The following is a 24,831-nucleotide window of genomic DNA, read 5'->3' as shown; positions in this document are numbered from 1 at the left end:
TCTTTCATCTGTGAAGGTTTCTAAGTCTTTCCTTGATTTTTTCTATCAGTCTTGAGAACTACTGGCCAGGTATCCTGTAGAATGTCCCCCAATTTGAATTTCCCTGATTTTTTTGTTAGGTTAAAAGGTTAAAATAGGGTTATCAGTTACCAGCTTTTAGAGAGAGTGTCAGTGGAGATGAGATTATCTGCTTGTCACATTACATGGGGAGCATAATATCCACTTATTATTACTGATGATATCACTTGGCCAAGATAGTGTTTGCCAGGTTTCTTCACTATAAAGTTACTGTTTTTCCCTTTCCATTCTATATTCTCTGGAAGTAAGTCACTATGTCTAGCCCACTCTCAAGGGATGTGGTGATTGGTTGGGTGGGTAAGAATTAAGTTCTGCCTCCTCCTGGAAGGGAGTGTCTGCTGTGCTTAGTTAGGTCTGACTCTGTGCGACCCCATAGGAGTAGCTTACCAGGCTCCTGTGTCCCTGGGATTCTCCTGGCAAGAATACTGCAGTGGGTTGCCATGCCCTCATCACGGGATCTTCCCAACCCAGGGATCGAACCCAGGTCTCCGACGTTGCAGACAGATTCTTTAAGCCACCAAGGAGGGAGTATCTACTATCTGCCTAATATTAAATGGAATTCTTCTATAAAGAAGTAATTTCTCTCTCATTAATTCCGTTATCCACTTATATAACCATGGACATGTATATTTTATACTTTGAATTATAATCCAGTAAGTATCTTACTGCTCAAATTATTTTAGCCTTGCCTTTTGGAAATGCTTTCAAGTTGTCTTCTGTATTCGTTTTATACCCTCCTATTCTTTTATCCTAGAATCAGCCATTTCCCCAAAGAGCCCTGATTCCTTTTTATTGGAGAAGAGGATCTTAGAAACCACGATTTGGGTGCTGAGTTGCTTCTCAGGTGTCACTGCTTCTAGGCCCTCTCAGTAGACAGAGCAGACAGAGCTAGGTTATATCAATCCATGTATGTTTATGTATGTTAAACCATGTGTGTTTATAGTTGCTTCTATATCTGTTCATCTGTGTGCATAGTAAGATAAACATGAATTAGAACTGTTGTCTCCAACTCTGATCCTTTACACAGGAGTCATCCTAACCCTCCTTTCCTTGTACCTTTGTAACTTCCATCTGTAGTCAAAACCTTGCTCCCACTGTCTACCATCCACTATGCATACACTCCAGCCTTAGTATACGAATGAAGTACTGAATAGTATTTTTAGGCCATACCCCAGAAGAAGCAAATTTACCAGGCAAAATGCAATATCTTGTGTACGGTTCCTATTGTATGTAGCCTTACGGTTTCAAGTCAGAGCACTGTTTTCCAAACTTATTATTCAAGTTAGCTTTGTTCTTGTTTATCCCCTTCAGTGGGCTTTCCATGTGGCTCAGCTGGTAAAGAATTCAGTTGCAATGCAGGAGACCTGGATTCGATCCCTGGGTTGGGAAGATCCCCTGGAGAAGGGAAAGGCTACCCACTCCAGGATTCTGGCCTGGAGAATTCTGTGGACTGTATAGTCCATGGGGTCACAGAGTCCGACACAACTGTGCAACCTTCACTTTCATCCCCTTCAGTGTGGTTATGTCATAAATTTGTAATAAAGTTAGAGTTATCAGTTTATATTTCATCCTCAATTACATGGGTTTCTGTTTTAAACTTGTATGTGTTACATTTACTCTGTGATGTATAGTTTTATGGGTTTTGACAAATGGACAGAATCATTTATCCTCCACCCCAGTACTGTACAGAATGATACCTTCACCCTAAAAGTTGCCCTGTGTGTCTGAGGTCTACTGAATCAGAAATTTCAATTAAATTCCTAAGGAGATGTATGGGCATATCAAATTTATATGCAAAGATATGAAACTGTTTAGAGTCATTTAGTATCTTGCCATGTTTTGAAATTAAAAATTAAGTTGAAAGATTTTATTCCATTAAGTAACAATGGAATGAAGTGAAGTGAAGTGAAAGTCACTCAGTTGTGGCCACTCTTGGTGACCCTATGCATGGACTGTGCAGTCCATGGAATTCTCCAGGCCAGAATACTTTAGTGGGCAGCTTTTCCCTTCTCCAGGGGATTTCCTCAACCCAGGGATCGAACCCAGGTCTCCTGCATTGCAGGTGGATTCTTTACCAGCTGAGCCACCAGGGAAGCCCAGTAGCCATGTTTAAATACACAATCAAGACTCAGACTCATGGTGTGGTATAGGCATGCAAGTGAGGTAAAAGAAAAAGAAATTGGGCAAATTACTGGAGTGAGGAGATGGGCTGTATGGGAAGTTTTTATGGAGTTTTGAAACTTCTGTAATCTTAACAGTAACAAGAAATGCTGTGATTTGAAAAGGAAAGAAGAACAAATGGTGTCTATTAAGTAAGGTGAAGAGGAAGGTTTTCACAAGGATCAGGGTCCCCCCAATAAAGAAGTGCAAGTTCCCTAGAATAGAGAATGTGTTGGATATCTTAGCTTTCAGTTCTTTACCCTGAGGTTTGTTTATTGCCACACTGAATTTTTTGTATAGTTTAGTCCCGAGTGGAAGGAGGATAAAAGGAAGCCTAGTTGAATAAACACTACATGTATTAAGAGACATTCATGAGGAGGGACTATATTTTCCAGGTGGATGAACTGGTTAGACCTACTGGTTTCAGACTCTAGATATCTCTTGTAGCAGAGTTAAGTTCTTACGTTTTAATGACTTAGAAAATAGCTGTTTATAATTACGAATATATTATCTATCATTGTGATATGAGGTGACTGCTTGGAAGCCAACTTTAAATAAATGTTTAACTGAATTTGAAAGTTTTTTTGCTTTGGATAGGTTGAGATCTCGGTGATTGAGGTTAAAATGCAGAGACACATAGTTCTGGCTAAGCAGTACTGGCTTATGGGATCCACTGTTGACAGTGCCAGAGCTGTGGCATAAAGCACAAATGCGGTGGAGAGCTCTTTCCTTAATGAAAACCATTCTCATTAGCTATTTCACATCTCTCCTGTTACTGCTTTTAGAAATACAGTTCTCTACTCAGATAGTTAATTAGTTTGGATTATTGAGCAACTATGTGATGGATACCAAAAGATGCTAAAATTTGAGATTTTTTTCCCAAAGCTTAAAGTTGAGAAAGAGACAGAACGTTTGAGTTGGGTATGGTAAATACAAGGAGAGTTTGCAGCTCTTCAAAGGTAGGAGACAGGGAAGTTTGATCATAAAACAAATGGTTCATCTGTATATCATCAAGCCCAATATCAGAATGAAGTTTTGTGGGTTTTGTTTGTTTTTGAGTTCTCATTTAAAACCCTGGTAGACTTAAATTTTATGCCATGTTAAAAGTCTTTGTAATGTGACTTTTATGGTGGTAAAGGTGTTTTGACACTCTGGCAGAAAGCGAAGAGTAATTTTTTATACCCAGGAAATACAGTGTTACAAGGCAATACATTATGCTGAAGAACTTTTATGTAAAGAAATGGGGCTGATGAAAAACAGTGGGATTAGTCTAAATTCCTGCAGAGAAGATGGTTCTTGTTTCTGTGCTCTGTGTGTGCTCAGTCGTTCTTTGACTCTTTGTGACTCCCATGGACTGTAGCCCACCAGGCTCCTCTGTTGCTGGGATTTCCCAAGAAAGAATACTGGAATGTGTTGCCATTTCCTTCTCCAATAAATATCATTAAGTTTTGTCTACTGGTTATAATTATAAAAATAGGAGGGTTTTATCATATCATTAATATTATAACACATTTCATATGTGTTTTGTGAAACTATTGTTTAGTAACCTTGACATCTATGTATACATAGTCTTATTTCTCTGATTTCTGAATGCTTACTAGAGAAACTTTTTGAGTTTACTGTCTTTATCTCAGATTTAGCATAACTAAACTTGGTCATCTTTGAAATTAGTCTTGCTAAATGTTATCTTTCTTAGCATCTATTTCTGGCAGTTTTATCCTCATTTATTCAGTTAGAGACTTTAAGAATAATACTGTACTTTGAGTTTACTTTCTGATAGAATTTTTTGGGGGTTGGTAATGTAGAATGCTAAAAGGAGCTGTTGTGTTTGTCCTTTAGTCCCTAATAAAGGCGTTAACTGGTTTTCAGACCCGTGGGGATGAATGCGTCATAGGTTTTCTCAAATTTTGATAATTATTTTATGGCCTGTCATAAAGGATATGGAGGATAACAGTTTAATACAATGTAATTTTATAGAATTTAAAGGTGGTCTGATCTCAGCATCTAGGTGAACCCTTCTCATTTTTAAGTGACTTATTCTAGGCTAATATATTATAAATAGTGAGTTGAAACACATTAGAGTATCATAATTGGATTTTTAAATGAAAGAATAATGTAAGCTAATAGTGTTCTTTTTTAGAATATTATTTCATCAAACTTTTGTTACGCTACATGTGTGCACTGCATCATTATATAAAATGTATTATGTAAGTCATGCCCCCAAAAGTTTGAAAGCCTTTGACCTCTAATTTTTTTAAAAAAGAATTTTTTAAGTACTCAGTATCTGCTAATTTCCATATTGTTTCTCTAGGCCTGTTGAAGTGGATAGTGGTCTATAAAAAAACTACAGGCCCCAACTTAATGAATTCCAGGATGTAGTTAGAAGAGAGATACACGTATAAGCATAATTGTGATATTGTGAAGGAATTATTAGTAACATATGAGCAAAATATTGTGAACACATGGGCTGGAGCAATGACCTATCCCTGGAGATATTGGAGAGGGTTACATGAAGGATAGGATATTTTTGAGTAATCTTAAAGAGTGAGAAATTTTATCGGTTGCTTCAGAGAGGAAGTGTTTTCTAAGGGGAAAGGGTGAGACTACATCAATAGCCAGCTCTAAAGTTGCTCCCTCCCTGAAGCCTTGCCCCTAGTCTCATTTGCCCTACCTCCAGTTCCCCGATCAGGAACTGATACATCCTTATATTTGCGCCCCTACTCTAACTTTGTCCTTATATCTCTGATTCTCAAGTTTTACTTTTCCCATGGCATTTCGTCCTTACTAGAAACTCTTGCTCAATACTTGTTAGTTGAAGAGATGAACAAATGAATTCAAATTATCTGTGTACAGATCTTATTTCAAAAAAGTTCTTTGCAAAAACATCATTATAGCAAATCAGAACCAATTAAACTGATATATACTAGAATCTTCAGAGCCCAGGGTCTCAAAAAGAGTTACTTTTTTTCAATAATTAAACTATTATCAAGTGACTAAGCTCTACCCCTTGACATTATTCAGGTGCTCTGGCTAGTGGGACAGCTTTGTTAATATGTAACATACAGCTTATCTTGACCCAGTGATTGCCAGCAAGAAGATAGATGGGAGTGGGGAGGATATAAAGCAAGCCAGTTAATGCTTAAGGCTAAGGTGTAGAAATTTCACATCACTTCTAGCTGTAATCCCTTGGCCAAAACCTGTTCACATGGCCACACCTAGCTGAAAGACATAATGGGAAATCTTTAGCTGGGTGGACATGTGCCGTTTTACACTGCAGTGCCAGTTATGTAATACCAAAGGGCAAGCACAGTGGATGCTAGGTAAGTGAGAGGGGCAAGCAGACAGCATACATATGGCACACAAAGGATTTTTATTTTAAAACAATTTGTATCATTCTAAGAATTTAGTGGCTTTCATTTTTCTGAATTTTCTTTCAATTCTTCATAATATTAGTATTTGTTTCTTCAGTTAGCCTTCTCTGAACCTCAGCTTTGTTATTTGAAAAGGAAAGGATGAGGCAAGAACCCAGTGTTTGGTACATAGCACCAGTTAGTAATGACCATGTCTCCCCCCCTTTTTTTTTGTTGTTAAAAAAAAACTATTTGTTTTGAAAATGTTAGTATTTCTACAGGCTTCATTCATAGACAGTTTATATATTTATGCCTATAATTATGACAATCCAGAGAATACTTGAAACAAATTTTGAAGTAATGATTCTGACCTTGAACTCCAAAAAAAAAAATCATTTTTTCAATTCTAAAATAGCTATTAATGTTGAGCTCCTGGAGAAGGCAGTGGCAGCCCACTCAGGTACTCTTGCCTGGGAAATCCCATGGACGGAGGAGCCTGGTAGGCTGCAGTCCATGGGATCAGTAAGAGTCAGACACGACTGAATGACTTCACTTTCACTTTTCACTTTCATGCATTGGAGAAGGAAATGGCAACCCACTCCAGTGTTCTTGCCTGGTGAATCCCAGGGATGAGGGAGCCTGGTGGGCTGCCGTCTATGGGGTCGCACAGAGTCCCACACGACTGAAGCGACTTAGCAGCAGCAGCAGCATTGAGCTCCTAGTATAGGTCAGATATTATGCTTTACATTTTTTAAAGATCTTCACAGTAATCCTTAAGTATGTTTATTATTTCTGTGTGGTAGAAACTTAAGGCTTATCTAATGGGTGGTGGTGTTCAGTCGCTAAGTAGTGTCTCCTTCTTTGCTACCCCATGAACTGCGGCACACCAGGCCTCCGTATCCTTCACTCTCTCCCTGAGTTTGCTCAAACTCATGTCCATTGAGTCAGTGATGCCATCCAACCATCTCATCCTCTATCGCCGCCTTCTCCTCCTGCCCTCAGTTTTTCCCAGCAGAAAAATACGGGTGTATATATGTAAATATAATGAGACAGAAGGGCTAGGAGGCCAGAAGAAAATAAGTCGAATTTCAGAATACTGTCAAGTTAGTCTTGAATTTCCTCACAAATGTCTGTCAAAAAATTCTTTCAAAAACTCTCTCAAAGATGTCCTTTTGAATGTTTTTGATGTTAAGCAGTAGTTAGGGTGGGCGGCAGAAAGGCATAAAGTGAAAATTTAGTGCAGGATGCTTGTTCTTTAGAATAGTAAATACAGTTTTTTGATTGTAAATACAGTTCTGTTTATTGTAATTTAATACATAAATTATTACTGTAAATGTCAGGCACACAATCCTCTATTACAAGACGTAAATAAATGGATGCATTCTTAAACTGAAACCGTTGATCCTAAGACTTTGATACAGGTAGTCTAACTTACATAGGATGTTTAAATACAGTCTTTTTTCTTCTTCATTAGTGCTACTGTTTTTGTTCGTTATGAACGTTTATTTGTTTGATCTTTCCTTGCGCTACAGGGCCTCTTACCGTGGCGCGTGGGCTCTGGAGCACGCAGGCCCAGTGATAGCGGGGTGTGGGCTTAGTCATTCTGCAGCACATGGGGTCTTCGTTCCCTGACCAGGGGTTGATCCCGTGCCCCCTGCATTGACGGCATTGAGTCTTAACCACTGGGACCACCAGGGAAGTTCCAGCTTTACTTTTGATTTTTCTATCTTTTCCAGGATTTAACAGGGCTATTTCTTCTGTTGGTGATCTGGTGATAGGAAAGCAGCTGTCTACTGCTGCCCCTTTCTTAGGTCATTATTTTACTCATTCTTCCGTTATGTTCCATTACAGGCCAGTTTCCAATATCTGTGATAAAAAAGCTTATTTTTCTTCGTAACACAAAAGAATCTTTGTTTATTCACTTGAGAATACATCGTTCTTAAGTACCCAGTATAGGTGTTAGTGTTTTCTTTAGTTCACAGGACTGATTAATAAGAGTATAAAGTTGATATAAAGAAAAGGAGGTATTGCTATTCTGCACAGGCGGGGCTGAGCTAACATGGACTTGCACTTCAAAGCACTTCTACCCACAGACACATGAAAATGCTAAATAATACAGGGCAAAGAGGGGAAAAGTATATGTGCTGCTGAACTTTAGAGAAAGCTTTGATGTGTCAGGCACAGAAGGGGACTCAGAGCAGTGAATTCTGAGCAAATGTGGCAACACAGGATATTTGGAAGGATACAGACTCTCCAGACAGAATGCTGGGGTTGGGATCAGAACATAGTATTTGACTACAGAATTAAGTCTCCTTATTGCTGGGTCCTTAGAAGGGTTGTCTCCTCTAAAGATGGTCTATAAAAACTGTGTGCCTTCAAGGACATTTTGTTCTTGTTGTGAGGATAAAATGGATTTCAGTACCAAAATATTTTGAAAGCTATAAAAAGGTATTAAAAATTTTGTCTTAATTGGAGCATAAATGAGAAACAGCCAAAGGGCCAACAGATAACATAAATGTATGAAGCTGTCCAGGTATAAGACATTCGTTTAGGGGAGGCAGCTGGCCGAATTGGAGGTTAAATCCTTCATCAAAAGGAACCAGTGCTACTTAGATATAGACGATTGTGACCATGTGGGAAGTGGACCGAGTGTTTTCAGATTATCTGATTCTTAAAAAAAAGCTGCTTCTTAAAATTATTTCCCCCCAAACACTTCTAATTAGATGACTTGGGGGAAGAAAAAACCCCAAAGAGAAAAGTAGAGACAGAGAAATCAGAAGTAAGAACAAGAAAGTTTCTATGGAAGACTTAGACTTAGGCTATTTTTGAAGAAGAAATAATGAGAAGGTGGTATCAACCATTTATTAATTCACAAATATATTTTCAGAGTACATGTCAGGTAGAGTGCCAGAAGGTAGGGATACAGTTGTTAGTATAAATCGCGGTGCTCATACTAGCTTATGTTCAGCGTGCTCTCAGTGCCAGGTACCATGCTGGGTGTCTAATGCAGTCCTGTGGGGAGAGGTCTCGAACTAGGGGCGAAGGTGGGATGGGGATTAACAAGTTTCCCAGGTAGGGAGAACTGCTTTATACCAGGCCTATGAGGTGAGAAGGCGTGGCACAGTCAAAGACTGAAGGAAATTAGTGAGCCTAGGTTGCAGAATGAAGTGAAGTGAAGTGAAATCGCTCAGTCCTGTCTGACTCTTTACGACCCCATGGACTGTAGCCTACTAGGCTCCTCCATCCATGGGATTCTCCAGGCAAGAGTACTGGAGTGGGTTGCCATTTCCTTCTCCAGGGGATCTTCCCAACCCAGGGATCAAACCCAGGTCTCCCACATTCCAGGCAGACACTTTAACCTCTGAGCCACCAGAGAGATGTTTAAGATAAATTGGAAAGGTAGGCAGAGGTCAGATTTTAATCATTTTATCCCAAGAACAAAGGTGAGCCATTAAAACCCCTTAAGGTATGACCAAAGCCTCTGAGATGGGACCAAAGCATGCCTAATTGTAAAGTCAGAGAGGGATGTTCATTTTGATGTTTGTTAGTTTGAAAAACATTTCTCAAAGCTAATCTATAGATACAGAATCATAACATTTGAGTTATATGGAACTCATGAGTAAGTACACCGTAGATGATAGTGCTATAAAGCTCCTAAAAATTTAACTTGAAAAAACAATTTAAAAATGGATTTAATGTCTTACTGAACAGAGTACTAATTTTTTGTGGTCACTCAAGTCATTAAAAACACTGATTTTCCACAGCCTTGGGAATATTGGAAAAGAATGTTGGCTAAAAGAATCTGTGCAGATGTGAATTTTGAGCACTTTCCCTCCTGTCAGTCAGCTGGAAATGTTGGAGGCAAAAAAGGGCCAAGGAAAGGGACCATCTTCTAGCTGAGTCAGCCTGCTTGAGTAGCCTTCTGGGAAGTACAACCCAACATTTCTGCTTATATCTCATTTGTTGAAACTTTTAGCTAATAGCCATACTTTGCTGCACGGAGCTTGTGCTATACAGTTTTTATACTGGATGGAACTTAACCTTGAGATTTCTGTTACTAAGGAAAAGAAGACATGCTGAGTTAGGCAGTTCGCAGTTTCTGAGGCAGCTGTTGTAGGCAGTTGGTTTTTAATCTCCCCTCCTTGGTATTTTTACCTTTTTATATCTGTTAAGGAAAAGCTTTAGGTAGTTTTTATATTTTTACCTGTAAAGCTTAGCCGCTTTATTGACTGAATTTTTGATACTTTTATTTTCCATGCCACTGAATGTTTACTTGCTTGCCTGTTTCATATGCATTTGACTTCTTCAGCTCTTTTATATATATATAAAAGAGCCAAGGAATTCCCTTATATAAACCCCATATAGTAATTAAATCCGGGAAAACTTATGTTGATATACTTTAATGATTAATCTGTATTCCAGTTTTGTCAATCATCCCAATCATCTTTCAGTACAGGGTTCTGTCTAAAATTGGATTTGGTTGTTATGTCTTTAATCTCCTTTAATCTGAAACAGTTCTTTGTCTTTCTTGACATAAGCAATTTGAAGGCTACATATAAGGCTAGTTATTTTATAGAATATATTTCACAATTTAGATTTTACTTGTTTACTTATGATTTGATCCAAGTTACGAATTCCCTACACTTGGATCCCCTACCCTGAGCCTCCCTACACTTGCATCCCCTGGCTGGAGGGCTGTGTGAGTGGCAATACATCTTTCACAAGGCATCAAATCTGGAGGCTCATGATGTCTGTCTGTCGCTATTGATAATACTAGTGTTGATCACCAGGACAGGGTAGTATCTTTTTTTTTCCTCTCTGTAGTTTCTGATTTATCCATTAATATATCTAATAAGCAATTTGTAAGAAGATACTTTGAAACTGTATAAATATCTCATCAAAGCCTCCTCCTCTCCTCCCCCAACATTTAGCATCTTTGGTGGTTTTTGCCCAATCAGTGTTTGCTATGATAATTGCAACATCGTAACTTTCCAGCACTACTGCCCTGTCCACATTACCAGCTGGCATTCAGAATTCTATCAGCCCTCCCCTGCCATCTGTCTTTCTCCCTGACTACCTGTCCTCAGCACGGACTTGAGGATTCTTTTTTTATTTACTAGGTAATTATCTTTTACTATTTGTTTTGATGCCCAAATCAGATTTAGCCAGTGGAAGCCCTTCAGGTTGGCTCCTATATCCTGTTTTTTTTGTTCTCTGTGTATTTAGTATTTCACTTTTTGGCACAGCAAGCTTATTTAGTTTCTTCTGGTACCTTCCCTGTCCCAGCCTTAGAATCTGCCATTTCCTAAAGGGCACCTGGTTTACTAAAGTGTGGATTTGTATTTTGGAATCAAGATCTGGGTGCTAGCTGATTATAAATTTTAAAACTTCAAAGTGGTATGTTTACATTGGGTGATAAGTAGCGAATAAGGTACACTCATAAAGGCAAAATGATACATAGGGGTTTTTTTAATATCATTGTGGTATCAAAGATTGGTTCATCTTTGAGGGACAGGTTGAAACTATGCTGTTATCTACAAAATGGAGAATATGCAGTTGCATAAAGGAGAAGGGACTATATCTACTGTACACTGTTGTGCAGTGATCTCTAGGATACAATGTATATACAATATGGCATCAATTGTTTAAGATTATAAATATGTTCATAATCATTTATGAAAGGGGAATATAAAAATACTCGTATTTATAATTTACTTATATTGAGAAAGGAAAAATAAAAAATAATTACTATAGTGGGAGGAATGTCATGATGTAGAGAAGACAAAAGATAAAAGTTAGATTTTGGATTTTAACTTTTGTACCTTTTAAGCTGAATGTAAGTAAATAAATAAAGCAATAAATAAAGAATGTAAGTAAATAAAAGTGAGTAAAAGTAGTTCCTAAAAATGAAGTAAAAGCAAATAACCCTAATTAAACAAAATTAGTGACCATACAGAAAAAAACAATTTTAGTTGTCTTCAAAGCAATAGTTTGATAGTAAGGGTGAGTATTCTTGAAGGCCAAGAATTGTGAAGAAATGTTAACTTTTAGTAATCATATAAGAATATTACTGTTTTGAAACTGTTATGTGTATTCTAAGATAAAGCAAATAAATGATCTTACTAGTGTCATTTGGAATGAAGAAACTCAACCCAAGTGATGGTATAAATAGAAAAATCAAAGAAAAAACCTACAAATTTAAATTGAAAATATTGGTATTAATCCTTAATACATTGTCTCTAAAGAAGACTTCCCTGGTGGCTCAGAGGTTAAAGCGTCTGCCTCCAATGCGGGAGACCTGGGTTCGATCCCTGGGTCGGGAAGATCCCTTGGAGAAGGAAATGGCAATCCACTCCAGTACTCTTGCCTGGAGAATCCCATGGATGGAGAAGCCTAGTAGGTTACAGTCCACGGGGTCGCAAAGAGTTGGATATGACTGAGCGACTTCACCTTACCTTAACTCATCTTATTTAAAAAAATCTTAAAAGCAATAACCAATCCACTCAGGTTGGAATTTAATTGCCAACATAAACAGAAGCAAGGCTGTTTGATGAAATGCCTGAGTTACAATTTGAGGCAAGAAATACACAAGATGAGCCTGGTTCATCTTGTCAGACCAGAAAGAGAGGAAGCTGTCAAAGACAACTTGAGGTCTTGTGAAAAGGATTCAGGAAGTAATAAAGGGTTTCCTCTTTGCTAAAGAGGGGACAGTTTGAGTATTAATGATGATAATGTATTGTTAAAACTCATCAAATAATTTCAATCCTTGAGTTCACAGTGAGATTTAGAACATTACTGGTCTTCTTATCTTGAAAGGATGCTAGCAATTTAGCTTATTTTGAAAGCTGAAAAAAGAAGGAAAATAAATGAAAATGCTTTTCCTGTATGAACTGTACCTGAAAGTTCACAAATATAATGAGGGAAAATTTGTCATTATAGAAGTATTCCACCTATTGGAGAAATGATATAATGGGTAAGTAAAGAATGACAGTATCACCATTTTACTGCCTTTAAATAAATAGTGGATGAGTTTGTGTAGGGCTTATGAGGAACTATGTAATGAAGGGATAAGGCTGAACATGAGCACACATATCAAACAACCTCACACAAAAAGAGACAACCAAACATTGTTTTTTTCTACTAGAGGTCCACAGCAACTTTTCAAACATGTTCTTGCCAAGGAAAACTGAATTAAGTCTGAGCCTCTAGGTCTGACAATTTATAAGAAACACAAGGGACAGAAAAATATATCACATAATACCACAGAAGTGCAGTTAGTAAAATCTGGAAAGCAGGAAGTGTCTGCAGGAAAAACTGCCTAATTTATTCCACAAAATAAACTGCAGGGGAAAAAATAATAATTTCATACTTAACATTAAGAAAATAAGTGATTAAAAAAAAAATATGGTACTAGTTTTGTAGAGGTTTAAAAATAGTGGAGTTTTTGTTTGTTTTTACATATAAGTTAAAGTATTTATAGATGAAATTTCAATATGTTTGAGATTGTGGAAAGCTGGATTATTTGAAACAAAATTGTTATGAGTTGATAATTGTAAAAGCTGGTTGATAGATAAATGGTTATTTGATTGTTCTTGTTTATATTTGAAATTGAGCATAAAAACAATCTTGAAAATAAATTTTAATTTGAATTGCTGTTTTATCTTTTAAATGTATTTTTTTAATTTAATTTACCCTAAGAAAACTCTTTTATCTAAGTACTCATATAATGAGTTTTCTTTTGTAAATTGAGATCAAGAAGGGAAAGAAGTATTTTTAATAATATGCCTTATACTATTGGGCTATTAAGATTTAATATAATTCATAAGGATAACTTGTAAGTGGTATACAGATACTTATATTGTATTTAAAAATCACTGGTATAGGTTACTACCTAAATAAATTGGAGCTGAGAAATATTTTTATCGTCCAACTCTATTTGTGAATTTTATATAAGATACTATATCTGTAAGCATCTTTGATTTGTTTGCTTATATATATATCCATCCACTCACCAAACATATATTGAGTCCTTCATTTAGTGCTCAGCATACAAAAAACAAGAAAAACTTCCAGCACTCTAGGAACATATGGTAGAATACCAAGAAATAAAATAGAAACTACAGCGAATATTACATTATGTGCTTATAGCTAACATAGTAATAGGTACAGGATATTGTGGGAATACTGAGGTAAGTATTCCTGCTTTAATGTTTTGTGTGTGTGTGTGTGTGTGTGTGCACGTGCGCTAGTTGCTCAGTCATGTTCAACTTTGTGACCCCACAGACTGTAGCCCACCAGGCTCCTCTGTCCATGGGATTCTCCTGGCCAAGAATACTGGAGGGGGTTGCCATTTCCTTCTCCAAGGCATCTTCCTGACTCAGGGATCTTCCTGACTCAGGGATCGAACCCCCTGAGTACTGGAGGGGGTTGCCATTTCCTTCTCCAAGGCATCTTCCTGACTCAGGGATCGAACCCCGGTCTCCTGCATTGCAGGCAGATGCTTTAACCATCTGAGCTACTAGGAAAGCCTTCTAGGGAAGCTGTAATGTTGGGTTGATTTAATCTTGGAGTCAGGAGAGATTTGTCAGAGAAGTATCCATGAAGTGAGGCTCAAGTAGAAATTATATAGTGAAAAAATTTTTAAAAAGGAAGTAATTGTGCAAAAGCAGAAAGTGAAAAGAGAAACTCACGTTTTGAGAATTACAAGTAGTATGCCATCACTAAAACTAAGGGTTTAGATGGGAAACTGGCTGGAGATAGGTTGGTGGAGACAGATTCCTGCACCTCATAGATGTTTGACTTTTGTTACAGAACCACTGAAGACCTACCCAGTTAGCCAGGCTTGATATTTATTTTGGAAAGAGCATGTGCAACAGTGGTTTGAAATAGAACTGCTTCATTACGGAGAGGCTTTTTACCTGTTTTTCCTCAGAATTTTATGTCCCACTGTTCCCCCCTCCCCCAAACCTATATCTATTTATCTCTCAAGTATTAGAATTTCCTTCTAAAATGTGTAAAACATTTGCATGGTTCAGAAATTAACAGTTCATTTCAATCCTTGTTCCTTCTGCTTTGTTCTTTCCCCTCTCTTTGTAGGTAACCATTTTTGACTTAATTGCCTTATACACCATTATTGCTTTTGAAAAAAGCATAAGCAAATATGTGTAAACATTTCTCCCTTCATACCCAAAGGAAGCATACTATAAATGCAGTTTTGTATCTTGCCTTTTTTTTTTTTTACATAACTGTGTCTCATTCTACGGAAGTATATAAGGCATTCCTTACTAATTCTGTGTGTATTCTTAGTCCTGCTATGAACAATTTAAGTGAAATAAATACTTCATGCTTTTAATATCTAAGGTGAAGGCATTCTGATAATAAGCCTCTATGCCTGTAGAGTAGTCTAGGCTTAGGCTGTTTGCTTTTTTTATCAGCCAGAACTACTTTCACCTAAAGAGTATGAAAGGAAGATTCCTGCATTCGCTTAAGAATATTGGTATATTAACAAGGGATCTTGATACATTTAGAAGGAATTTTGACCAGCTATTTTCTCAAGATACACTTAAGAATATAGGCCCATGATAGCTCCCAGATTCAATTATCTATCCATTTACTTTTCAAGTATTTACTGAGCGTCCACCTGTGTAAGATATTCTGGGGGAGAAAAACAGTACTTTCAAGAAGCTTATAAGCAATTAAAATGATACCCCTTCTAACTTAATTCTTCTTTCTAAAGGATTAGTTCATCTTCACTTTCTTCTAAATGTTCTCCAATTACTATGCCTGACTTGTTTGTGTTCTTCATACCCCCTGGTTGAATTATTTTAAATATAGCCCAGAGAGGTATTTATTGGTTGACATGACTGTCTCTCCATGCTAGGTTAGAAGTTCTTATAATGGTAAGGGCGTTTTGTCTTATCTCAGTCTTCCCAGTGCCTAACAAATGATAGTTTTTGCTAAAGTAATACATGAAAAGTGTTGCTTAACTAGTGGGTTAAAGGAAAAATGAAATTGTGTGTCAGGAAAAATAACTTCTCTGATATTCTTACTGAAATTTCAAGGGCCCAAATAGAATGCAGAATGGTCACTTTTGTTTTTTAATTAAAAGGCACTATGCTATTCTTGAACAATGTGTCTGGAGGTTAGAAACTGGCAGAAACGGTCTTGATATAGCCTTTAAGATGTAACTTTTTATTTACACTATGAAGAAAGACATATTCCAGTAGATTCCCAAATTTTAAAAGTAGGTGTTTGTTTGTTCACATTGTAAGCAAAACTTTTAGAATCAAATGTCTTCTTGAAAATTTTATGTCTATGTTTCCATGTAGAAACTATTAACGCCTTGCCCTCAAAAATTACTTTTAGGAAGGGTTCTGTTCGATATTGTAGTTTTTGTAGAGTAATACCTCCATCTAGTGGTGTTTCTGAAAACTACAGCAAGAGAATAAGAAGCTTGAGTTTTGCTCTGTGTGTGTGACATTACCTGTTGTTTATCATAAAGTCAGTTAAAATTACATCAAAAGCTGAGTCTGCCACGTATTTAAAAAATTTAATGCCCTGGTTTTCAGCAATTCAGATGTAAACACCAGTTAACAAATGGCCTTTCGGATAATATTGATTGACACAATCAATTATGTATAGACTATTTCTAGACTCCTTTGGACTGGAAATAAGTACTGGAAAGTGTGTGTGTGTGTGTATACAGAGGCTAGGAAAGATTGTGAGAATTTACTATTTCAGACATATTATGAGTGAACCATAAAAAATTGAATAATTTTCTCAGAGAAGAAATTAGTAATCTTATTTTTTAGTAAATTGTACTTTATCATAGCTTAGTTGTAATAAGTTACATTCCTCTGAGATGTTAGAACATAGATGTGGACTTGAAAACAAGTTGAAACTCAATTTAATTCATTTTCTGCCTTTTACTAAATGAGAATTTTTATCACATTTTTCTTCACACAATTGCTTCTTTATGTTTACTATATCAGATAGCCTTTTAAGAGTAGGGACTGTGTCTTAAACATTTTGTTGTTCTAAGTTTCTAGCCCAGGATTCTGTACTTGGTAGGTTTTGTTCATTACCCTTGGAGGAAGATTGCGATATAATTGCTTATGTTTTAGCCCAGGCTACTAAATTTATCAAGTCAGTTATTGTTGTAGGTTAACATTAATTCCTTTTTCTGTTTGTTTGGCTATACAGGGTTGACATACTAAACAAACAAGGCTTAATGATGTGGAGCTTTTTGCTGAGTTAAGAAAAGCTAAATTTTGAATTAATTTTGTTTGAAATCTATTTATTTTTAAATTGTAGCCAGTCGGATGATGATTCTGGGTCAGCTTCCGGCTCTGGATCTGGTTCGAGTTCTGGAAGCAGTAGTGACGGAAGCAGTAGCCAGTCAGGTAGCAGCGACTCAGACTCTGGATCCGAATCGGGCAGTCAGTCGGAGTCGGAGTCAGACAATTCCCGAGAAAATAAAGTTCAAGCAAAACCACCGAAAGTTGATGGAGCTGAGGTAATAACGTATTCAATGACAGGTAGATTTCCTGTATTACTTTGGGAAAATGTATAGCATTGGTTTAGAGCATTCTTAATCTAGCTTTTAGGAAATGTTGTTTTTAAGTATTAAAATGCACTTTAAATTGTTCTCGAACTTGGTGTCATCTGTGGACTAAGTCTATAACTATTGATGTGTAAGATAAGTGTAAAACATGAAACTTTCTCTTTTTGAAAAAAGCAGAAATTGTTGCATAATTATTCAGTGTCTCATGGATAAAAATTTAAGGCTTTTGAGGTCTTTTTGTTAATTTTACAGTGTTTTCTCTACTTTCAAGATCTTCAAAGGATATAATGTATTGCCAATAGGAGTATTTAATAGAATTCTGCTTCCTTGAAGATACGTGGTAGAATATGCCAAGGGCCATTCTGTTTTAAAAAAGCAATTATAAAATTTAGTAAAACTTGTCTATACATCAGAATGGTGTATAGAGTGTCTCTTAGAGTACCAGTCAAGATAAGATGCTTGGGCCAGAATATACATACAGTTTCCTTCATGCAGGAAGTTTTGCTACCAGAAACAAAAAAGCCTGTTGAACTAAAACTGTGCTTAGTTAATTTGCATTCTGACTCAAGCTCCTCATCTTCACCTCACACCAGTTAAAAAGATAGGTAGCCACACTTGGAATAGCACTGGTGGCATATATTATCCTGTTGTTTTTGACAATAGTCCTAACACCAAAGAATATATTGATTAAGGCTGTCTTATCTGTGAAACTCAACACACCATAAATTATTTATATACATCTAAAGCTCAGCATTTATTTTAATTATATTGCAGCAATATTATTTTACATCTATGTAAGGAAAATAGTCTATTATTTATTATTTGGAGGCAGTGAAAATGTTGATATTGGTTTTCAATAGATTATCCTTTTTCTAGTTTTCTCAAAACTTTGTTCTTCACTTGTGTATATCTCTATTACAGTTCTGGAAATCTAGCCCTAGTATTTTGGCCGTTCAGAGATCTGCAATGCTTAAGAAGCAGCAGCAGCAGCAGCAACGTCAAGCTTCATCTAATAGTGGATCAGAGGAGGTGACTCTTCATTGTGAAAGCTATTATTTGAAAAGTAGACTTGATGCCTAATTATTTAACTGGGGGCTATTTACGAAATTATGAGAACCAGTAAGGGTATTAGAAGGATAGGAAAATAGCTACATTTAAATGTGCATCAGTAGTCTTGAAATGTAGACATACTTTTATTGTAAGGAGTGTAGTTCCTGTGTGTACACATGAGCACGCATGTGTGTATGTTTGCACAAAAACATTCAGGAAGAACTATAGGTTTCCCCACCTGTCCGAAAATGGAGTATCCTTTTTCCTGAGCCAAGTGGTATAAAAAAGCAAAGAGGCTATTCCCTTAGGCCACATCTTGGTGTAATTGTCATGGGAAAAGTGAGGAAAGCACAGATGCTCACGGGCACAGTTCAGAATCCTGGCAGCTCAGTGCTGAGGATGGTCCCAGGGGAGGAGCTTGAAGGTGCCGCTCCGCACGCTTGCCACCTCAGTAACAGCTTGCTGCGAGACAAATGCTGAGTGCTCAGAGCTGGGTTTTGTAAAAGTGAAAATTCTCTTCAGATTTGTTTTAGTTAGTGAAAAAAGTTACTAGTGTAGGTTCTTTTGTAAAAGTTTAGTGATATTAATTGAACTTTCAAAGATTGGGGGGATTAATTGAACTTTCAAAGATTGGGGGGTTATCTGTATATCAAAAACTGCCTATTGAAGAAAAATACTAAATGAGAATTTGACATACCAACAGTTAAGATTCCTTTTTGGGGTCTTACTAGGCAACAGTAGTAGTATCCAGAATGGTAGATTATAAGATTTTATACAAAATGCTGACATTGTAATGTTTACTTAATTGCACTGGCTGTTACATATTTGCAGTAAAAATGTAGTTAGTTTATATGCTAATGTATGGTATAAATGTAACATGGAAAAACTTTACAGTTTTATTAGTAAAGTGAATGTTTAATAGTATGACAAGGAAAAATGTTACTATAGTTGAATTCTAATCATTAACAGCCTTAACTTTTTATATTTTTCTGTACAGGATTCCTCTAGCAGTGAAGATTCCGATGACTCATCCAGTGAGGTCAAAAGGAAAAAGCATAAAGAGTATGTGCCATTTTGTTCAACTGATTACTTTTATATCAAGAAAATCCTAATGATTTATATTTCTTCCTTTATGACCAATTGTTGCCAGAAGTGAACTTCCTGGTTCATGGCATTTTATTAGGTTAATTTAAACCGTGAATTCTTTCATGTTTCTGTGACAACATGGGTTTTTTTTTTGTGCTACTTATCTCCTGTAACACCTCTCCCGTATATTTTTTAAACTTCAGAGATCTTCTTAGTCACAATATCAGAAGATCTTAATAACTTGAAAAACTTATATAGGAATGTTGGGACCAAAGATGATGGATTTCAGATAGTTCTGATGTTAATAGCTATCCTTAATTTGTCTGCACATGAAATTTACTTCCTTTTTAGAACTCATTTAGCAATTCACTGTAATTTCCCAAAGATCTTGACCCAGGAAGTGTTAAAAAATACTTCAAGTCTCAGTTCTGATATTTTAGATAGTCTGAGTTGTTTTTTCTCTCATTTCTTCAAAAACATTGTTCCATTGTCTTGTCTTTCTGTCTTGGATATTCTGCACTTTCACACTGGTGCATCCAGCTTTGGATTTGTTATTTATTTATCCCACTTTATGCACTTTATTTTATGCATCTTTAATGTGAAGATTCATGAGTTTTACTAATTTCTAAAAATTCAATCATTGCATCTCTTGGCATTTTCTCTTTTTCATTCTATCAGTTTCTGTTACTATAGTTAACAGATATATATTTTATCTGTCTTGGATCATACCTATTATATATCTGTTGGATCATCCTTCCGGTCCTCCATGAGTCTTACTTTACCATGTGTTTTAGCCTTTTATGGCTGTGCTATATTCTGGTTGATTTCTTTAGATCTGTCTTTTGTTTTACTAAGTGTGTTTTCAGCTACTGTGTCTTATCAGCTGTTCAACTTTTCCACTGAAATAGTAATTTCTAAACTTAAGCAAAGCATATTTTTAAAATATGAGTAATTTAGGATGATGGATAGATTTTGTTGGATATAAAAATCATTATAATACTTACTATAAAAATATAAAATGGAGATTTTTTTCATAGATCCTGCCTATTGCTATGTCTAATGTGCAAACTCTGGAAAAAAAATCTCAAGATAAAAAATTAGCTTCTCCCATTATGTGTTTTTTTTTTAATATCATAAACCAGATTTTATCATGTGGCTTGCTTATGCAACACTTAACATGACATAGTAGTAATTGGTATAAGCTGTGCAGAGCACTGGAGTAGAAATAGTGCCTTTGATACAGAATGTAGTGTATATGTAATAACTTAATGTATATCTTTCATTTAAAGTTAATACTATAGTAGAATATTAACAGTGAATCCAACATTTTTTTCTTTCTATGTTATTTGAAATTAATTAGACTAAAAATAGTAATAAGAGTTAAGGTAGTTATTGAATGTTGGTTAAGATGGAATGTTATTATTTTTTCTTCAGTTTTTTGATACCTTAAAGTTTCTTAATGTATAATATTTTAAAAATCATTTTTTAAAGGGTATGTTTTTAAAAATCACAATCTCCACAAAATTACAATGAAAGGAATTATTATAGAATCTATTTTGAAATGGCAAGTATAATTAGAATTTTGAAAATTAAGCACTGTGACTCTAAATTAGCATACTGTGTTTTCACCTAAACTCCACTTACTTATGTTACATTTTGAGGTATGATTAAATGATTAACAAAAAACTTCTGGAGCTGGAGAAATCTATGAAGAATATTTTCCAGCATTTTCTTATTCTACAGATATTTGAGTATTTTTATGAGTGAAAATGATATTTTTTATATTAGCTGAAATGTAATTTAGCTTGATTATTTTTATATTTTGTCAGACAAAATTTGCTATATATCTATAAGTAAATATATATTTTATATACAGTGAAGATTGGCAGATGTCTGGATCGGGGTCACCCTCTCAGTCTGGTTCGGATTCGGAATCTGAAGAAGAAAGAGATAAAAGCAGTTGTGATGAAACAGAATCAGATTATGAGCCAAAAAATAAAGTTAAAAGTAGAAAACCTCAAAATCGGTACGTATAGTATGTTCTTGGTTTGATTCTGAAAATTGTTGGTTATAGAAGGTATTCGTTCTTTTTCTTAGAGTTTCTCAAGGCTTGTTTTATGCCAGTATTTCTGTAAAATACCTCTTTCCTTTACTTTTCCCTAGATCTAAGTCAAAAAATGGAAAAAAGATTATTGGACAAAAAAAGAGACAGATTGATTCATCTGAGGAGGAGGAGGAGGATGAAGAAGAATATGATAATGATAAAAGAAGCTCTCGTCGCCAAGCAACTGTCAATGTTAGCTATAAGGAAGATGAAGAAATGAAAACAGATTCTGATGACCTCCTGGAAGTCTGTGGAGAGGATGTTCCTCAACCTGAGGAAGAGGAATTTGAAACAATAGAACGGTTTATGGATTGTCGGATTGGAAGAAAAGGAGGTATTTAAAGAAAAAGAAACCTTCATTTTTGGTTTTGTTTTTCAATAATTTTACTAGAGTGACTTTTTTCCTGAAGACACTTTTCAACTTTGAAAGCTGAGGGTGGAGTTTTTACTTTTATACTTATTTGCTGTAAAATAGACCTTGCTTCTGGAGAAGGGAATGGCAACCCATTCCAGTATTCTTGCCTGGAGAATCCCATGGGCAGAGGTCCCTAGCAGGCTACAGTTCATGGGGTTGCACAGTCGCACACGACTGAGCGACCAACACATAGACACACACATACACACACACACTCCCTGCTTGGGGTTTCCCTGGTGGCTCAGTGGTAAAGAATCTATTTTGAACACTTCATCATACTTGTCCTACCTCTGGTAAGTTTGAATCTGATCTCTCAGTCAGTGAATTCCCACCTCCCTCCTTCCTTTTTCCATATATGTGTGAACATACAGTTTATCTTTCTCTTGACTTATTTTACTTAACATGATGCTACTGAGGTCCATCCATGTTGTTACAGATAGCAGATTTCCTCCTTTTTATGGCCAAATAGTATTCCATTGTATATGTACGTACAATGTTTTTTTAATCCAGTCATCTGTTGGTGGACGCTTAGGGTCTTTCCATGTATTATCTGTTATAAGTGATGTACCGGTGAACATGGGAGTGTGAAATCACTTCTACATAGTGATTTCAAGCATGTAGTTTTTAAAGATGATTTTTAGTTAACCTTTCTATTCTAGAATTCCGTTTCTTCTATGAATGTGTAATATAGTTTCCTATAAACTCATACCCTGTTTGTTACTTACTTAAAAGAGCATATATTTTTCTGTTTTTATTCTTGACATTTTGAATTGAAATACTTCAATAACAGAATCACATGGAAGTATTGTACTTTTTTTTTTCAGCTACTGGTGCTACTACAACCATCTATGCAGTTGAAGCAGATGGTGACCCAAATGCAGGATTTGAAAAAAACAAGGAACCAGGAGAGATCCAGTATTTAATTAAATGGAAAGGATGGTCACATATCCACAATACTTGGGAGACAGAGGAAACCCTTAAGCAGCAAAATGTTAGAGGAATGAAAAAATTAGATAATTATAAGAAAAAAGATCAGGAAACAAAAAGATGGTATGTTTTATGTTGGAGTTAAAAATTAGTGATGCTTAAATTCATTTGTTTCAGCTTCATTATTCAAACTGATTCACATTTGAGTGACAAGATGGGAGATTTTGTGCTACAGATGGGATTTAGGGGAGATTTTTAACTTTGTTCTTGGGTTAATAATCTTTCAGGTTGAAAAATGCTTCTCCAGAAGATGTGGAATATTATAATTGCCAGCAAGAACTTACAGATGATCTCCATAAGCAGTATCAAATAGTGGAACGAATAATTGGTTAGTAATAAATGATTCTAATTAAACATTTATTTTTCCATGCTTGAAGTCATCTGAAAACTTAAAGGTTTTGCTTGCATATCAAATACAGTAGCTTGCTCTTATAATTGTGAAACCAGATGGCTTATTTTTACTTGTATAGTTTTTACCAAGAATTATTCCTTGGATAAAATTCAGTGTAAAATATATCTGATTTATCTCACAGCTCATTCCAATCAGAAGTCAGCTGCTGGCTATCCTGATTATTATTGCAAATGGCAGGGTCTTCCATACTCAGAGTGCAGCTGGGAAGATGGCGCTCTTATTTCCAAAAAGTTTCAAGCGTGCATAGATGAGTATTTCAGCAGGAATCAATCAAAAACCACTCCTTTTAAAGACTGCAAAGTGAGTATTGTTTGCCATTTTAAATTATTGAAATTGTATTTATGCGTCATAAATATTACAAGCCCACACAGAGAGTTGGATCCTGATTTCATACAGGCTACAGGAGAGAACTATTTGGATGGTAGGTCCTACAGGAAATGATATTCCTGTAATTGCTGTGTGGCACTGTCTTCTAGCCTTGGTGACTGAAACTTGTGTCAGAAAGATAATAAATTGGTTGGTGGCAGTTGGGGGAATGGGTCAGGGAGGTCAAAAGGGGAAAATTTCTTGGAAACAAGATGTATTTGCTTGATTTAAAAGGTAGTGAATATTATCATTGATGATAGGAAAGGAAGAGAGGGATGTCCCCATAAGAAAGTGTCAAGGACTGCCTTGCCTAATACTTAAAAGTTACTACTGGTGATGGTTTGGGGTCTGTGTACTACTAGAATTTGTTTTCTTATTATAAGATTTAATTAAATTCATAAGGGTAATTTAGAAATGAGAAATCAAATGGAAAGTTAAACCAGTTTTATGTTTCATTTCTAGGTCAGGGCTGGAACTGTGGTTAAATGAATGAATTTAACATAGCTTTTACTTGTGAAACATGTGAGATCCAAGTATTTCAGCAAGAACTCACTTTCATTTCAGCAATGACCTCTGTCATTTTTTGTTCTGAAAAGAGACCAGAATATTTCACTGTACATTGTTATAGAAAACAGACTTCTTTCAGTCCTCATGTATATTTTGTCATGGAATTTCTGAGCATGATGATTTGAGATGAAATTTTAAAATTTATGGTAAAAGCTGAGATCTTCGTCTTTTAATATGATTTCTTATGTTTAATAATTCATGTTAATATTTTTTTCTACAAAAGGTATTAAAACAAAGGCCAAGATTTGTAGCCCTAAAGAAGCAGCCATCCTATATTGGAGGACATGAAGGATTAGAATTAAGAGATTATCAACTGAATGGTTTAAATTGGCTTGCTCACTCTTGGTGCAAGTATGTATATTTTGAATTGTTTATTTAAAATGATAAAATTTTTACAAATGTGGGGTTTGGAAAAGATTTCCACCAGCATAAAGGATAAGACAAGACCCTCTGGTATTTATATATAGGTCTTTGAATTTCCTATTATATAAACAGTTGTTTAGTTGCTCAGTCGTGTCTAATTCTTTGACCCCATGGACTATATAGCCTGCCAGGCTCCTCTGTCCATGAGATATCCCAGGCAAGAATACTGGGGTGGGTTGCCATTTGCTTCTCCAGGGGATCGTCTCTGCCCAGGGATCAAACCTGTCTCTATTACTGTCTTGGCAAGCGGGTTCTTTAGCATTGAGCCAC

General features: G+C 36.0%; 1 protein-coding gene across 2 annotated transcripts in view; it reads left to right on the top strand.

Annotated features, from left to right (window-relative positions):
• The window catches only part of CHD1 (chromodomain helicase DNA binding protein 1), a 72,910-nt gene that overhangs the window by 7,894 nt on the left and 40,185 nt on the right, over positions 1–24,831 (top strand). For both annotated transcript variants that reach the window (XM_027970531.3, XM_027970529.3), the window contains exons 3-11: positions 16,902–17,103; positions 18,073–18,180; positions 19,199–19,263; positions 21,164–21,313; positions 21,451–21,725; positions 22,631–22,856; positions 23,021–23,121; positions 23,327–23,505; positions 24,362–24,489. In XM_027970531.3, the coding sequence (XP_027826332.1) occupies positions 16,902–17,103; positions 18,073–18,180; positions 19,199–19,263; positions 21,164–21,313; positions 21,451–21,725; positions 22,631–22,856; positions 23,021–23,121; positions 23,327–23,505; positions 24,362–24,489 (1,434 nt within the window). The remainder of the gene's footprint in view (positions 1–16,901; positions 17,104–18,072; positions 18,181–19,198; positions 19,264–21,163; positions 21,314–21,450; positions 21,726–22,630; positions 22,857–23,020; positions 23,122–23,326; positions 23,506–24,361; positions 24,490–24,831) is intronic.

This window comes from Ovis aries, chromosome 5, assembly GCF_016772045.2.
Source record: "Ovis aries strain OAR_USU_Benz2616 breed Rambouillet chromosome 5, ARS-UI_Ramb_v3.0, whole genome shotgun sequence".
Taxonomy (NCBI): Eukaryota; Metazoa; Chordata; class Mammalia; order Artiodactyla; family Bovidae; genus Ovis; species Ovis aries.
Note: the sequence above shows the minus strand (reverse complement) of the source record. Positions and strands in the feature narration are given on the sequence as shown.